At 36.6% G+C, this 14,733-nt stretch overlaps 1 protein-coding gene across 2 annotated transcripts in view; it reads right to left on the bottom strand.

The window, feature by feature from the left end:
* Positions 1–936: 936 nt before the first annotated feature.
* NDC1 (NDC1 transmembrane nucleoporin) overlaps positions 937–14,733 on the bottom strand; it is a 60,012-nt gene continuing 46,215 nt past the window's right edge. For both annotated transcript variants that reach the window (XM_070786515.1, XM_019957434.2), the window contains exons 17-18: positions 7,129–7,289; positions 937–3,445 (exon numbers count right to left, since the gene is read on the bottom strand). In XM_070786515.1, the coding sequence (XP_070642616.1) occupies positions 3,382–3,445; positions 7,129–7,289 (225 nt within the window). In that variant the 3' untranslated portion in view covers positions 937–3,381. The remainder of the gene's footprint in view (positions 3,446–7,128; positions 7,290–14,733) is intronic.

Here is a 14,733-nt window from a genome sequence, read left to right as displayed (position 1 = left end):
AGAAAGCTATGGTACATATACACAATGGAGTATTACTCAGCCATTAAAAAGAAAACATTTGAATCAGTTCTAATGAGGTGGATGAAACTGGAGCCTATTATACAGAGTGAAGTAAGCCAGAAGAAAAACACCAATACAGTATAATAACGCATATATATGGAATTTAGAAAGATGGTAACAATAACCCTGTGTACGAGACAGCAAAAGAGACACTGATGTATAGAACAGTCTTATGGACTCTATGGGAGAGGAAGAGGGTGGGAAGATTTGGGAGAATGGCATTGAAACATGTAAAATATCATGTATGAAACGAGATGCCAGTCCAGGTTCTATGCACGATACTGGATGCTTGGGGCTAGTGCACTGGGACAACCCAGAGGGATGGTATGGGGAGGGAGGAGGGAGGAGGGTTCAGGATGGGGAACACATGTATACCTGTGGCGGATTCATTTTGATATTTGGCAAAACTAATACAATTATGTAAAGTTTAAAAATAAAATAAAATTAAAAAAAAAAAAAATAAGAAAGATAACTATGGATTGGATAGCAAACAGGGCAAGTTGAGGGCCTTAGTTATAGTACCTCAACTACCCTGAGGAGAAGTTCGGGCTAATTTAAGTAAAGTTGACAGACATAACTTTTAGCCTGGGGGAATATGATCCATTTAGAAACACTATTCTGGCAAGAAAAGAAACCTCTATTAAGAAATGGCTTTCAGCACCTGCATCCTCGAAGAAAGAGGCTTTTAGAATTTAGGCTCCTCAGAGTTACCATTACAGATCACCCACCAGATGAGTCCAGTCAGAGGCAAAAGCTGATTTCTCAAGACATGTTTCAGGTTTTATAAGTATCGGGTCTCAGATTGATTAAAATGGCTAATGCAACACATACACATATACACCAGAAATTAAATAACTGATCTTACAGATACGCATATTTCAATTAACAGTCCCATTTCTAAAAACTGTCAATTTATTTTTCTACCCAATTCAGTATCAGTGATATACAAAAGGATATAAACAGATTATCATATTTACAGGATAACAGAAAACAAATACCAAGGAACAAACCCAGCAAAATAACAAACTGTTGCTTATCCATGTCCACTCAACTATACACATTTTGTGTTTTTTTTTTTTAATTCTAGGACACTTTCCCAGTTCTCTAGGAAAGAAGTTACGTGGATTTATACCTTCCATAAGGGTCAAGAAAACATTACAAGAGCTGATACAATCACGTTTTGTACTGACAGAAAACACTTTTAAGGAACACCCTCTAATTTTCAGGCCAACGTCAACAGTATCAGTGGGTTCACAGGCAGGATGTGACTTCATCAAAGGAAATGCTTCTCTCCTCCTGGTGGCCTTCCTAAGATCCTCCTTCCTGCAGACAGGTGAAGGAGCTAGCTCTCTTCCCTCTTTCCCAACAGGTGATCAAGGCGTACCCTACTCCAACAGACGGAGTGTAGATTATCGACACAATGAGGAAAAGGAACTGATTTCTTTATCTACTAAATACAATCCAGATTTGGGGAGGCAGTTCCAAATTTCCACCAGGCAGACACTATGTGAACTGTATTGAGTACAAGACATGTTATCTTCAGAAAAAATAGGGATGAACACCTCAGAAATTTTCACATTGCTCATCAAATATAGTTTGCCCAAAGCATATGGGAGATGACAAAAAAAAAAACAAAAACCTTAAAACAAAGCCAGACATTTTATCTGAATAAGTCAGAGTTTAAATTCTTTATGTAAGCATAAGGTTAAGCGTCCTTTTCTCCCAAAATGCCTCAAACAGGGGCAGCAGGGAGAATGGAATATAAAAAGCTCAATGACTAAAATATGGAACTCAACGGTTTCTGGTCATCTGTAAGTAGCTTCTACATTCAAAATTCAACTTTTACATTCAAAAAACTCACTTCAACTCCACTTCAGATGCCAAAAAAAAAAAAAAAAGGCAATAGCCTACGTACGCCAAACACTTGACAACTGGGAAGCTGTCTCATAAAGGCCAGAAGGATTCATTTATAATTTGGCATGTGCTGGCTCAAGGGGCAACAAATAAATCAAGATATAATACATCAAGTAATCAGACAAATGGTAGACATATACACCACAATAAAGATTCACATACAGTCCTCCGCTGACTTTAAAGAAAAAATTAGGGGACACTAGAGGGAAAAGATAAGGGGAAAAGGATTATAAGGAAGTATTTCAGTCCAAAGCTAGTCCAGTGAATGTCTACCAGTAGGATTTCCAATCTTTCATCTCCAAAGTTGATCTAATAAATTATAAAATTACCTACTCACTTTCAGGACATACAACATACTCCTAAGTACACTAATCCCTCTGACATTTTGGTTTCACTTGCTACCTGATGACTAAGTTGTTTCTGGGTGTAAAGATGTTCCTAATATATTTTAACCAGCCAGTTAACAAAGCAAAGGTTGCTCCCCTGTGAGGACAATAAGCTTTACAAAATAATTTGATCTAATGAAGATGAGGAGAGTGGGGGGAAAAAAAAGGAAAGTTTCCTGGTTTTCTTGCAAAACTTTTTCTCTCACTTGAAAAACCTGGCAATCACTTAATGTTTTGTTCCAGAAAAAGAAAGCAAAAACTAGCTGAGAAAATACCCATACACATTGTTTACTAGCATGATACAAAATAAATTCATAGATGTCGGTCAATTATCTTTTGAAAACCAAATGTGAATGTTTCATCTTGTAACTTAAGAGCTGAATTTTTCCACATTCCTTTACATAGAGTTAGCATCTGTAAATTGAGACTTCTTTTTGACAATCATGCAAATTTAATTTGTCTCCAAAAACAAAAACACAACCTAACAGATTAACAAAATATGTCCTCTAGACAGCATTTTCTGTGACTTTTTCTCCACTGTTACTCTTTTTATCCTTTAGTAAACAGAAACTACTCCAAAAAAGTTTACGCATTTTGAGTTTACAGAGAGCTAAACTCTCAGACCGATCAGGAAGGAAGGCTAGATCAAGTTGGCCTGTTTTACCTTCTGAACTGCCTCTACTCCTCTCAAAAGAAAATTCTAAACATTTTCTAGTTCTTCTTATTAAGCTGCATAAGCTACAAACATTTCTACTGCCATAGAGGCTTCTGTAAAATTGAATAAAGATTTTATTATGCCACACACACAAAAAGCAATCAGTACAGAAAAGGCAGTTTTCGGTTTTTCTGTTGAGAATTTCTTTCCATGATTTCTCCCATTAAAGTATAGTTTTCAAAGCAACCACCACGACAAAGGAAGCATCTAATTAGTCCATTTTCTTCTGATCCAAGAATGCTGAACATTTACTGTCCCATCTGTAGTTGTATCAGCAGTGTAATGAACACAGTTTATATTACTTAACTATTCTTTGAACTCCAAGAACTGCTGAAGTCTCTTCTGATGTTCTGCAGATGCTGGCACAGCACTAAATGAGACATAAATTCAAAGCATAAGCTTTATTTTACATTAAGCATATTAAGTGAACCACAGAGCAGAGAGTCAATATTTTTCAAAACAATTAAAAATGAATAGAAATCTTCACTTATTTAGTACTTCTGAAAAAAGCTGGATGAAAACCCTCCTTAATCTACTGAGAGGAGGGCGTGCATGGAGCAACAGCTTCTACCTTTAAAAGCCCAGAGAAAATTAAGGCTGACAACTGAAGGCATCAACTGTAACCTGCTCTGCTGTGGAACCTGCTGTGCAGAGTTTCAGGCTGTGCAGTAGATTTTTCTGGATTTTATTATTTTATTTAAACCAGATTCCAACATTATCTTTGAGTTGTGGAGTATATAAATTGCTTTCAATATAAAATCCTTTAAACAAAGATGTTTGGATAAAACACAATAGACTCCACTAATCGTTTTCAAAGGTAACAGCTTGGTGGTTTAGATTTACTTTCCCTTTGAACATAAGTTATGTCTTGGATGGAGAAACTGAGTTCTCTTCCCACCCTCACCCCTACAAAAATACATTACCTTGACGAAAGTGGGGCAAATATACACTGAAACTAGTATGAAGCTTTATTTTAAACTTTTAGGCAGAAATTAAATACAATGAAAGATTCCAGTTTTCTAGTTGTTGATAAAACTGTATACTGACTGAATAATAATGGAGAAGAGAATGGCAACCCACTCCAGTATTCTGGCCAGAGAATTCCATGGGCTGTATAGTCCATGGGGTCACAAAGAGTCAGACACGACTGAGCAACTTTCACACACTGAGTAATAAAATTCCAGTAACTGAAGATCGCCACTTTTAAAAGTGTCAAAAGGCTTATTATAATAATTTTGCTACAAATTATCCTAAAACACCTTACACATTTTATATATCTGCTTTCTTAAACCATGTAGCTGCCACTAACTGAACCATCTCAAGTATACTTTACTATTCAGAATAGACTTTCTCTCCGTGCCAGGGAGGCTGTCATCTCTAACTAAATGGCTCTGAATTTTTTCAAACACCAAGTCTTCTCTCATGATTTTCTTTTGATTTTTATTCTCATGATTCCCCTCTGCCAGCAGGCACTGTACTTCTCTCACTGTTGTTAATACTCAACTCTAATAGTAGTCTTCCTCTCAAATTTTAATGTTATTGGTTAGAAAGTCAGTAAATCAAACTTGTCTAAATTAAGAGTAAACAGATATTAAATGAAGGTCTCCAATGTGTAACTGGTCTGTGTTAGTTTTCACACCTTAAGTGTTTACTTCATTTATAGCTGGTTCTCAGAGGTGAAGCTCTGGGGAATGAATAAACCAGGTATTAATAGGGGCTTCCCTGTTGGCTCAGTTGGTAAAGAATTCGCCTGCAATGCAGGAGACCCTGGTTTGATTCCTGGGTCAAGAAGATCCACTGGAGAAGGGATAGGCTACCCATGCCAGTATTCTTGGGCTTCCCTTGGGGCTCAGCCGGTAAAGAATTCGCCTGCAATGCGGGAGACCTGGGTTCGATCCCTGGGTTGGGAAGATCCCCTGGAGAAGGGAAAGGCTACCCACTGCAATATTCTGGCCTGGAGAATTCCATGGACTGTACAGTCCATGGGGTTGCAAAGAGTCGAACATGAATGAGCGACTTTCACTTTCATACAATAATAATAGTTGTTGTCACAATAATATATAATGTATGTGGGCTTTACATATGTATGATCCTATTTTATCTCTATTAACAGCAAATGAAATAAAATGGGATGAATAATATACCTTTTTCATGGCAGGAAAAACAGTATCAGAATGGTTTTCAGAGGTCTGCATATAGAATTCTAGGGTCCAAAAGATTTAGTCTAATTTCTGGTTCTACAACTTACTACCTGCATAAGTTACTACCTGGAAGTTACTTAAATTAATAGATAACTTGTCCACAACTACAACAGACAGTAGTGTACTCAGACATATATCCAAATGTTTTAATTCCAAATCTAATGCTTCTACTATTACCATTCTGTCCAATATTTGCACAAAATAGTCTTTACTGGCCTCATCAATTTTAGTATATATATAATATATGGCTCTACTCAGAGAAAAGAAACTAAGGCAGAGTTTCATTCTTACAGTTTTTTTAATAATCATCTACTTTGCTTATGGAAGAAATCTATTTCCCCTTTTCTTCCTGTTTTGGTTGTATCACGAATATATATCAATCATCATCTGTATTTCATTGTCTGAATTCACTGAGAATTTTCTAAGAGTACCTTACATCTTGTACCTTACATTTATACCTTAAACCTTACAGTTTACATCTTGGAGGGAGTCTAGTGTTGTATAGGGTAAGAAGGTGTAATCTTAAGAACAAGACAGACCTAATTTCAGCTTTATGTTCTAACACTGACTTGACGGTGCTATCAGGCATGTTCTTAAGCTCTTTGAGTCTCAGTTTCTATATTATACAATTATGATAACCTCTATACCTCACAGGCTCTTTGAGAAGAATAAATGAAACGTGCTAAGTATATTGTCTAGAATAGCACTGTCCAAAAGAACTTTCTGCAATGATGGAAATGTTTTATACCTAAGCTGTCCAGTATAGTAGCCAGTAGCCACGTGTCATTATTGAGGACTTGAAAGGTGGCCAATGTAACTGACAGATTGGATTTTCAATTTTATTTAACTTAATTTAAATTTAAATAGCAACACGTGGCTATCATATTAGAGACTGCAGATCTAGAAAACACTCAATGATTTTTTTTTTCTGGTTTGTTTTTAAACAAATGAATAAACTTCTTAAGGACAGAGGGTTATCTACAGCTTTTCTGTATTTCCACACAGAACCAAAGTGTTCCATAAACTTGTTGCTGTGGCTACCTTAGGTATGTATATAGTATGTTTTATGTATTTGCCTTATGGACGTAAAAGGAAATACACTACTGTTTCTAAAAGCAGCTAGTTTGAAGAAGTTCTAAACTATTAATTGCATACAGAAAAAAACAGAGCAATCTTATATCTTTTAAAGTTTATTTACAATTATGATAAACGTAGTTAGTAAACTAGTATCCCTTACATTGCCTAGCTAGATTATTTCATGAAAAGAAAGCAGTAAACATCAATGAAACTAAATATACACAGACTTGGCATTTGTGGTTTTCTTTCCGGTTCCGTTTCTGAAGGTGTTATGATCTGTTGCTGTTTTTCCAGCATGATTCACAAAGCACCAAGGACTCATTTATGGAATACTCTGCTCACCCCAAGTCTTGGTTTGCTAACCAAGATGTAATAACAGAATTATTTTTAATATGCCTTTCTGGAGAGTATTCATTTTGCCCTTTTTCTCCCTTAAGGTTATTTTAGGAATTTAAGAAAACAATATATAATTATATTTGCTGCTTTTATAACTTTCTATCCTCTTTTTTTTATCCATCTGAAAGAAGGTCCCAAAGCTTATACAATAGGCTAATTTTTAAAATATTAAATCTAATATTAAATCTATTTTAAATAGATTAAATCTAGTAGATTTAAATCTAATATTAAATCACAAATATTAAATATAAATCTAAGCTATTACTTCCCAGTAAGAATCAAGAAGTTCCCCCAAAAAACACTTTCAATTTATGAGCCTTAATTCTCATGCCTGTTTCTCAGGGGAACTCCTGAAAGTAAATAAAAGAGGTAAACTTACTTCAGATGTTCACCAAATGTGGTAGTTATCCTATAGATGGCTGTTTTCAGTGATGCTCTAAATGCAAATCTTAATGTTTTATAGGAAGTGTCCACCAGGCTTCCTGAAATCCGAGGTGGCTTACTGGAAGCATGAGGAAGCTTGAAATACTTGTCAACTGACTATATCAAGAAAAAAAGGAAACACATTAGTTCAGACTATCAAAAAAGCCAACTCACTGCAAGGATTAAAGAGATTTCATTTCATATAGACAGATACAGAGATAACACATAGACATACAATAAAGTATTTATTTTGGATCACAGTCAAACAGTTTGAAAAACAGTGCAGTCAAGGTTCTGCCACTTCAGCAGTTACCAGGGAAAAGTCTACAACCATCCTCTAAAAAGCAGTTATATACTTTTACAGCCTTGAAAATTCAAAAGTGGGAAGTGAAACACAGATGTCCTACTCTGCTTACGATGCATGACAGGTAAGAATACCTTTATTATGAATCTCAGTCCGAAAAAAGATCAAACTTTATACTTTACGTAAGTAAGGTTATTTACAAAACTAGCTTATCTTCCTTTTCAATTCTAGATTGTAAAACATCTATGTGCAAGAATAGGTAGGGAGAGAGAACTCACAAGTGAAACTGATTCATTTACATACTTGACAATGTAAGAAAAAGATTTAAGTATAATTTTCAAAATCCAAAAGTAAATATTATAATTTTAAATGCTGGGGAGCCCAAGAATATTGGCGTGGGTAGCCTATCCCTTCTCCAGCAGATCTTCCCGACCCAGGAATCAAACCAGGGTCTCCTGTATTGCAGGTGGATTCTTTACCAACTGAGCTATCAGGGAAGCCCCTTTAAATGCTATAACTATATTAAGAGAAGGGAGAAGAGAAGATTGAGAAGAATAACTGTGTTAATCTACTGCAGTATAATATCTAATATTAATAATATAATATAGTATAATATCTAATATCTAAGTATAATATATAAGGTGACAAGAAGCAATAGCATAAGTCTATTATCTATAGTTATGGATGTAAGCACCAAAAAAGTACCTAAGACTCTAGGTAAAATGATTTTTGCCATGTTTTTAATTTCAAGAGTTCTTTTATGTCAATTAAATGATCCTTTTTATTTCAACATCCTATTTTTGTTTCCAGGATTCAATACCCTCTTTTATTTCTGAGGATTTTTGTGGTTTTTGTTATATTTTGGGGTTTATTTTTGCTTTAGAGTTTCTTTTCCCTCTGTACTCCACTTAGTCTCTATCATCTGTATTAAAGATTTCCCTTGGAACATACTGATCCTTGGCTCAAGACTGAGAATAGGACCTTCTGAAGAGCTGGACCAAAAGCTCTGAGTACTAGAAATTACTGATAACAACTTTGAGTACATGACTGGGGATTACCGACAACAGGCTTCACAACAGGTGATGTGCATGGACTTTTCTCGGGGGAGTGGGGGGGTGTACGGGGCGGGGAGGGTGAGTGCCAACTCAGTAACTTTAGGTCTTTCTTCTTGGTTTGATCAGAGTTCCCAAAGAAGAGTCTTCCAGTACCCTCTTTGGAAGGCCTGGTTCCCAGTGCTCAGGGAAGCTGAGCAGGTGACAGAGCTAAGCTTCTAGTAGAGTGCCTGCAACTATGAACTCTCCCAGTCCTGACAGCCAGTGCTGCACTCTCTCTAAAGGATGAAACTTAACTTCTGGAATGAGGGAGAAGCACCTCGGAGAATCTAGGGCTCTAGCTGGGTTTCAACAGCGCTCACACAGCCTCTTTGTTTTGGCGTCTGTCCCTCAGGCCTTGGCCCCAGAGGTGCTTGCCGCTCACCCCACTGCCACCTTCGCAGTTGCCTCGGACTCTGCTAAGTTAGTTATCTCAACCATCTGCTCTCCAGCTTTGAAAACTTTGTTGCTATTGTCTCCTCTCCTATTTATGGATTTATGTCTTTTTAAAAGACTTTCACTATGGTTTAGCAGAGTTTAGGGGGAAGGAACAAGATTTGATGTGTGTGTTCAGTCTGTCACAATAACTGCAAGTCCAAGAATTCATTCTTTCAACAGAAACTTGTAAGAGGGATGCCCGAGGCTGGGGCATGCTTGAGATACTTTTAGGCAGTATGGAAGATAGTATTCAGTGACATACTTAAGTAACATTAAGTAACACTGAATCACAATGGAAACATTACTTCCTTTTCAATTTTCTTATAAACCTTAATTAGGTATACTAGCAAAATAGTCATCATCATTTTCACCTGGGTTCAGTGGACCCTTTTTATAGTCTTTTTACAAAAAATTTACAGAAATAAGAATGACAGGATAATGTAAAATACTTTTAAAGCAATATAAATAAGATTATAAACATAGTTTTCAGGTTTCAAAGATATAAACATCTGAAGTATGAAATGTGTTTTGAATGCAACTAGCTGCTTATCAGCTATCATGAACAAACCTGGAACACATCCATCCTATAATACTGATTTCAAATTGAAGATATATCTCCAACAGACTCTAGCTTATCATTATTTCTGGTTCTTTTTCTTGCATCTGCACCATCAAAACACAATACTTTAAAAAACTTTTGACAGTTCATAATTTTGTTGCAAAGTTCAGCCATTTTTTTGGTACCCCAACTGTGCAAAACATTTTCATTCTTAGGTTTATAAAGATGAACTGAAATGGTCAATCACATATAAAATTATTTTATACATGTGACTTTTTTTCATTTCAACATCAACTATTTCCTTCCAATCACTTTTGAATACACCTTTGTATACCTTCAGTATGCATCCATTTAAGAATCATATAAATTTCTAGAGTGCTGTGTCTCTGCATGCATCGTCCGCTTTATCTAAATAATTATTTAACATATGGGCAATTTTCTCCTTTTTACCATCATTGGTGGAAAATCTTTTAAATCTGAATTAGCAACTGTATTCATTGAAAGCTTAAAAAAAAACTATAAAGATGTTTGTTCAGACTATTTATATACCTTTTCTTGAAAGATGATGCAATACTATATGATTTCATCATTCTTCTGTTTTGTTACTGGTCTTTTTACCACAATTAGAGTAACTGATGAGTAATGATGAAATAATTCCTAGGATGATCAAATAGCAAACTGTTTCAAGACACTGGAAATGTAAAATCACTAGGATTCCATAATACATCTCAGATTTTAAAAGGGTCGAAAGGGTAATTGTAAAGGAATGAATTTTGTTTTCTCTTTGTTCTTTAAAAGAACTCTAAGAAAGAATAAAAGTCATAAAATACCAATCCCTACAAATAATTCGAATAGCTCAAAAAAATAAACGCCAAAACTTAAATTGGGTCCAACAGACCCTAATGTATAAAAGTTACATTGGGGAAGAAAGTCTCAGTATGGAGATGATGTGTCCTTAACGTCACATTTCTAATCCTCTCTAATTTCCCTTCACAACAAAAGGACAAGAAGGCTTCAGGTTCAGGGACTTCAGCAAAAAGAATTACTTAAAATTACTGTCTTTTCTCTTTCATTGTCTTCTCAATACTGAAATCCAAAAAGCCCTAATCTGACAATAAAACCTAACCTAAGCTGACATAGGTTATTTATATTCTTTATTCCACTTGCTATGAATATTCAGATATTTCACTGGAGAAAAGCATTACTGTATCTGATTAAGGGGCTTCTACCTCAGATAGCAATAGCAGTGTTACATAATTATGATTGTGTATACCATGTAACATTTTGAAAAATCTTAAAATACCTAAATTTTGAAACAATTTGAGGGTTTGAGATAAGGAATGGTAGACCTGTATCTATCCATAGCAAGTCAAACTAGCTTCCCTTTTACAACAGTGATACTGTTTCCTTTTAAATAAATTTAACTTAAAATACTAAGTAAACAATAGTTCATTTAGGTGGTTCAGTTCAGTTCAGTTCAGTTGCTCAGTCATGTCCGACTCTTTGCGACTCCATGTATCGCAACATGCCAGGCCTCCCGGTCCATCACCAACTCCCGGAGTTCACTCAAACTCACATCCATCGAGTCAGTGATCCATTTGAGTCACCAGCCATCTCATCCTCTGGAGAAATATCAATAACCTCAGATATGCAGATGACACCACCCTTATAGCAGAAAGTGAAGAGGAACTAAAAAGCCTCTTGATGAAAGTGAAAAAGAGTGAAAAAGTTAGCTTAAAGCTCAACATTCAGAAAACGAAGATCATGGCATCTGGTCCCATCACTTCATGGGAAATAGATAGGGAAACAGTGGAAACAGTGTCAGACTTTATTTTTTGGGGGGGCTCCAAAATCACTGCAGATGGTGATTGCAGCCATGAAATTGAAAGACACTTACTCCTTGGAAGAAAAGTTATGACCAACCTAGACAGCATATTGAAAAGCACAGACATTACTTTGCCAACAAAGGTCCGTCTAGTCAAGGCTATGGTTTTTCCAGTGATCACGTATGGATGTGAGAGTTGGACTGTGAAGAAAGCTGAGCACCGAAGAATTGATGCTTTTGAACTGTGGTGTTGGAGAAGACTCTTGAGAGTCCCTTGGACTGCAAGGAGATCCAACAAGTCCATTCTGAAGGAGATCGACCCTGAGTGTTCTTTGAAAGGAATGATGCTAAAGCTGAAACTCCAGTACTTTGGTCACCTCATGCAAAGAGCTGACTCATTGGAAAAAATTCTGATGCTGGGAGTGATTGGGGGCAGGAGGAGAAGGGGACGACTTGGATGCAGTCTCAAAAACGACAGAATGATCTCTGTTCATTTCCAAGGCAAACCATTCAATATCACAGTAATCCAAGTCTATGCCCCAACCAGTAATGCTGAAGAAGCTGAAGTTGAATGGTTCTATGAAGACCTACAAGACCTTTTAGAACTAACACCCAAAAAAGATGTCCTTTTCATTATAGGGGACTGGAATGCAAAAGTAGGAAGTCAAGAAACACCTGGAGTAACAGGCAAATTTGGCCTTGGAATACGGAATGAAGCAGGGCAAAGGCTAATAGAGTTTTGCCAAGAGAACGCACTGGTCATAGCAAACACCCTCTTCCAACAACAGAAGAGAAGACTCTATACATGGACATCACCAGATGGTCAACACCGAAATCAGACTGATTTAGGTGGTATATGACTAAAATAATGACAATAGTGGATGCTAATCAACAGTTAAGGCAAAAACTATGATGGTAGTATATGAATAACTTGAACCTAGAGAACACTGGTTTATAGTATTTAATGATAGGCCCCATGGTTACCAGAACTGAAGTATCCACTTAATCAGCTATGAGATTAAACAAGTATCTATTGAGCACTCATTTTATGCATTGGTTCCTGCACTTAAGACTCAGATCACACAATTGGAATCTCAAATATTTAGTTAAGAATTATCCCAAACAATAAAAAGAGTAAGTGGTGAGTACAATACACCACTGAACAATATAAATACACTCTGGGAAAAATAAATTCTATGAAGGCCTCACTTTGGCCCTAAAAGAAGCCTAAAGAGGGGCTGTACTATGGAAACAGGCACTTTTTGCCCATTTATATTTACACGCAGTAGCATATGCACAAAGGCCACATAAACAGAAAAGTCCAGTTGCTCTTTCCTGATTATTTATCTATCAACGTCATCAACAGAAGTCTGCCATGCAGAGCCTTCAAAGTCCCTGGTCTCAATGACCCTACTTATAACCTAGTTAAAAAGGGTTCTGCTCCACTAAAGCCAGAATCCAAAACAAATGTTAAGGATAAGAGTGGACTTTGTTACTGGAAATCATGACTATAGATCAGAGTTTCTCAAACTGAGCACTACTGACATTCTGGACTGGGCGGTTCTTTCCTGTGGGGCCTGACCTGTGCAGTGCAGGCTGTTCAGCAGCGTCCCTGGCCTCCACACAATATATGCCGTAGCATCCCCCACTGTGACAATCAAACTGTTTGCAGACACTACCAAATACCTCCTGGGGAACAAAATCATCCCTGGTTGAGAACCACTGCTACAGAATAATAGCAGTATCAGATGATGATAATGACAGCTAAATTTATCAACTGCAGTTATTTTGTGTCAGGAACTCAGTTAATTGTGATATATATATATATGTATACATATATATCATCTCATTTAAATAATAATTTGCTAACAAAGCCACGTCTGATAACCACTTGTTTCATTTAATTGTTTATAATAATAGTATATGCTATTTATTGCATATATTATACTTGCCAAGAACCATTTTAAACTCTTTACAGATATTATTTCTAACCCTCATAATATTCCTACGAGACACTATTTTCATTTCATAAATGAAGATCCTGCTCTCAGAAAACTTTAATAAACTGCTCTAGTCACTCAGAGAGCAGTGGAGCCTTGGGCATCTGTCTGACACTGTCACCCAGACTACTTGCTTACGGTACTGACAGCAGTACTTTCTTTTTAATCTTTAAAAATCTTTTCTCCTGTACAAGGATTCTGTCATACAGCATGGTAACAGTGACAACAAGGTAATAAGAGCTAACTAACATTTGCGGAGCGCTTAACATAAGCTAGAGTTTCCCAGGTGGCACAGTGGTAAAGAATCCGCCAGCAATGCAGAAGACATGGGTTCGATCCCTGGGTCGGGAAGATCCCCGGGAGAAGGAAATTGCAACCCACTCCAGTATTTTCGCCTGGGAAATCCTACAGACAGAGAAGCCTGGAGGGCTTCAGTCCATGTGGTCGCAAAAGGTCGGACACAACTCAGCGACTACAACAACCACAGCAATAGCATGGGCTAGGCACCCTGAGTGCTTTAGTACGAGCTAGGATTTAAACACGGGGAGCTCTGCCCCTAGATCTCACACTTTGGCTCTTCTAACCTGCTACAGTCGATATTAAGAAAGGAAGTTAAGAAATACACGTTCTGCCAAGCCCTCGCAGAGGTGATCCGATATGGTAGAAAGGAAAGAACTTGGGGTGTGAAAGCCTGGTTTACAAATTCACTCGACCATTCATTGACCACGATCTTGAGTAAGTCATACCAACAGATATAGATATAGTCTTTTTGAGAGAGATTCAATCATGCAAAATAAGCTTTATTCTAACTTTATGGGATTTTTACAAAAATTAAAGAAAGAACATTTCTTGTGGATTTTACAGAAATAAAACATAAAAACTGAAAATATATAATATATAAATTATATATCCTGCTAAGTCACTTCAGTCGTGTCCGACTCTGTGTGACCCCATAGACAGCCCACCAGGCTCTCCTGCCCCTGGGATTCTCCAGGCAAGAATACTGGCGTGGGTTGCCATTTCCTTCTCCAATGCATGAAAGTGAAAAGTGAAGTCGCTCAGTTGTATCCGACTCTTAGCAACCCCATGGACTGCAGCCTACCAGGCTCCTCCATCCATGGGATTTTCCAGGCAAGAGTACTGGAGTGGGGTGCCATTGCCTTCTCCGATATAAATTATATATATATACACACACATATATTTATATATTAATACATATTTATAATAATATATATTAATAATATGATTATTATACATTATATACAATATATTATATATTAATATATAATATACTGTATATAAATATAAATATAAAATATATAAAAATATACAAAATAAATATAG

Source organism: Bos indicus, chromosome 3, assembly GCF_029378745.1.
Source record: "Bos indicus isolate NIAB-ARS_2022 breed Sahiwal x Tharparkar chromosome 3, NIAB-ARS_B.indTharparkar_mat_pri_1.0, whole genome shotgun sequence".
Classification (NCBI taxonomy): Eukaryota; Metazoa; Chordata; class Mammalia; order Artiodactyla; family Bovidae; genus Bos; species Bos indicus.
The sequence above is the reverse complement of the archived record's forward strand: the minus strand, read 5'-3'. Positions and strand labels throughout refer to the sequence as shown.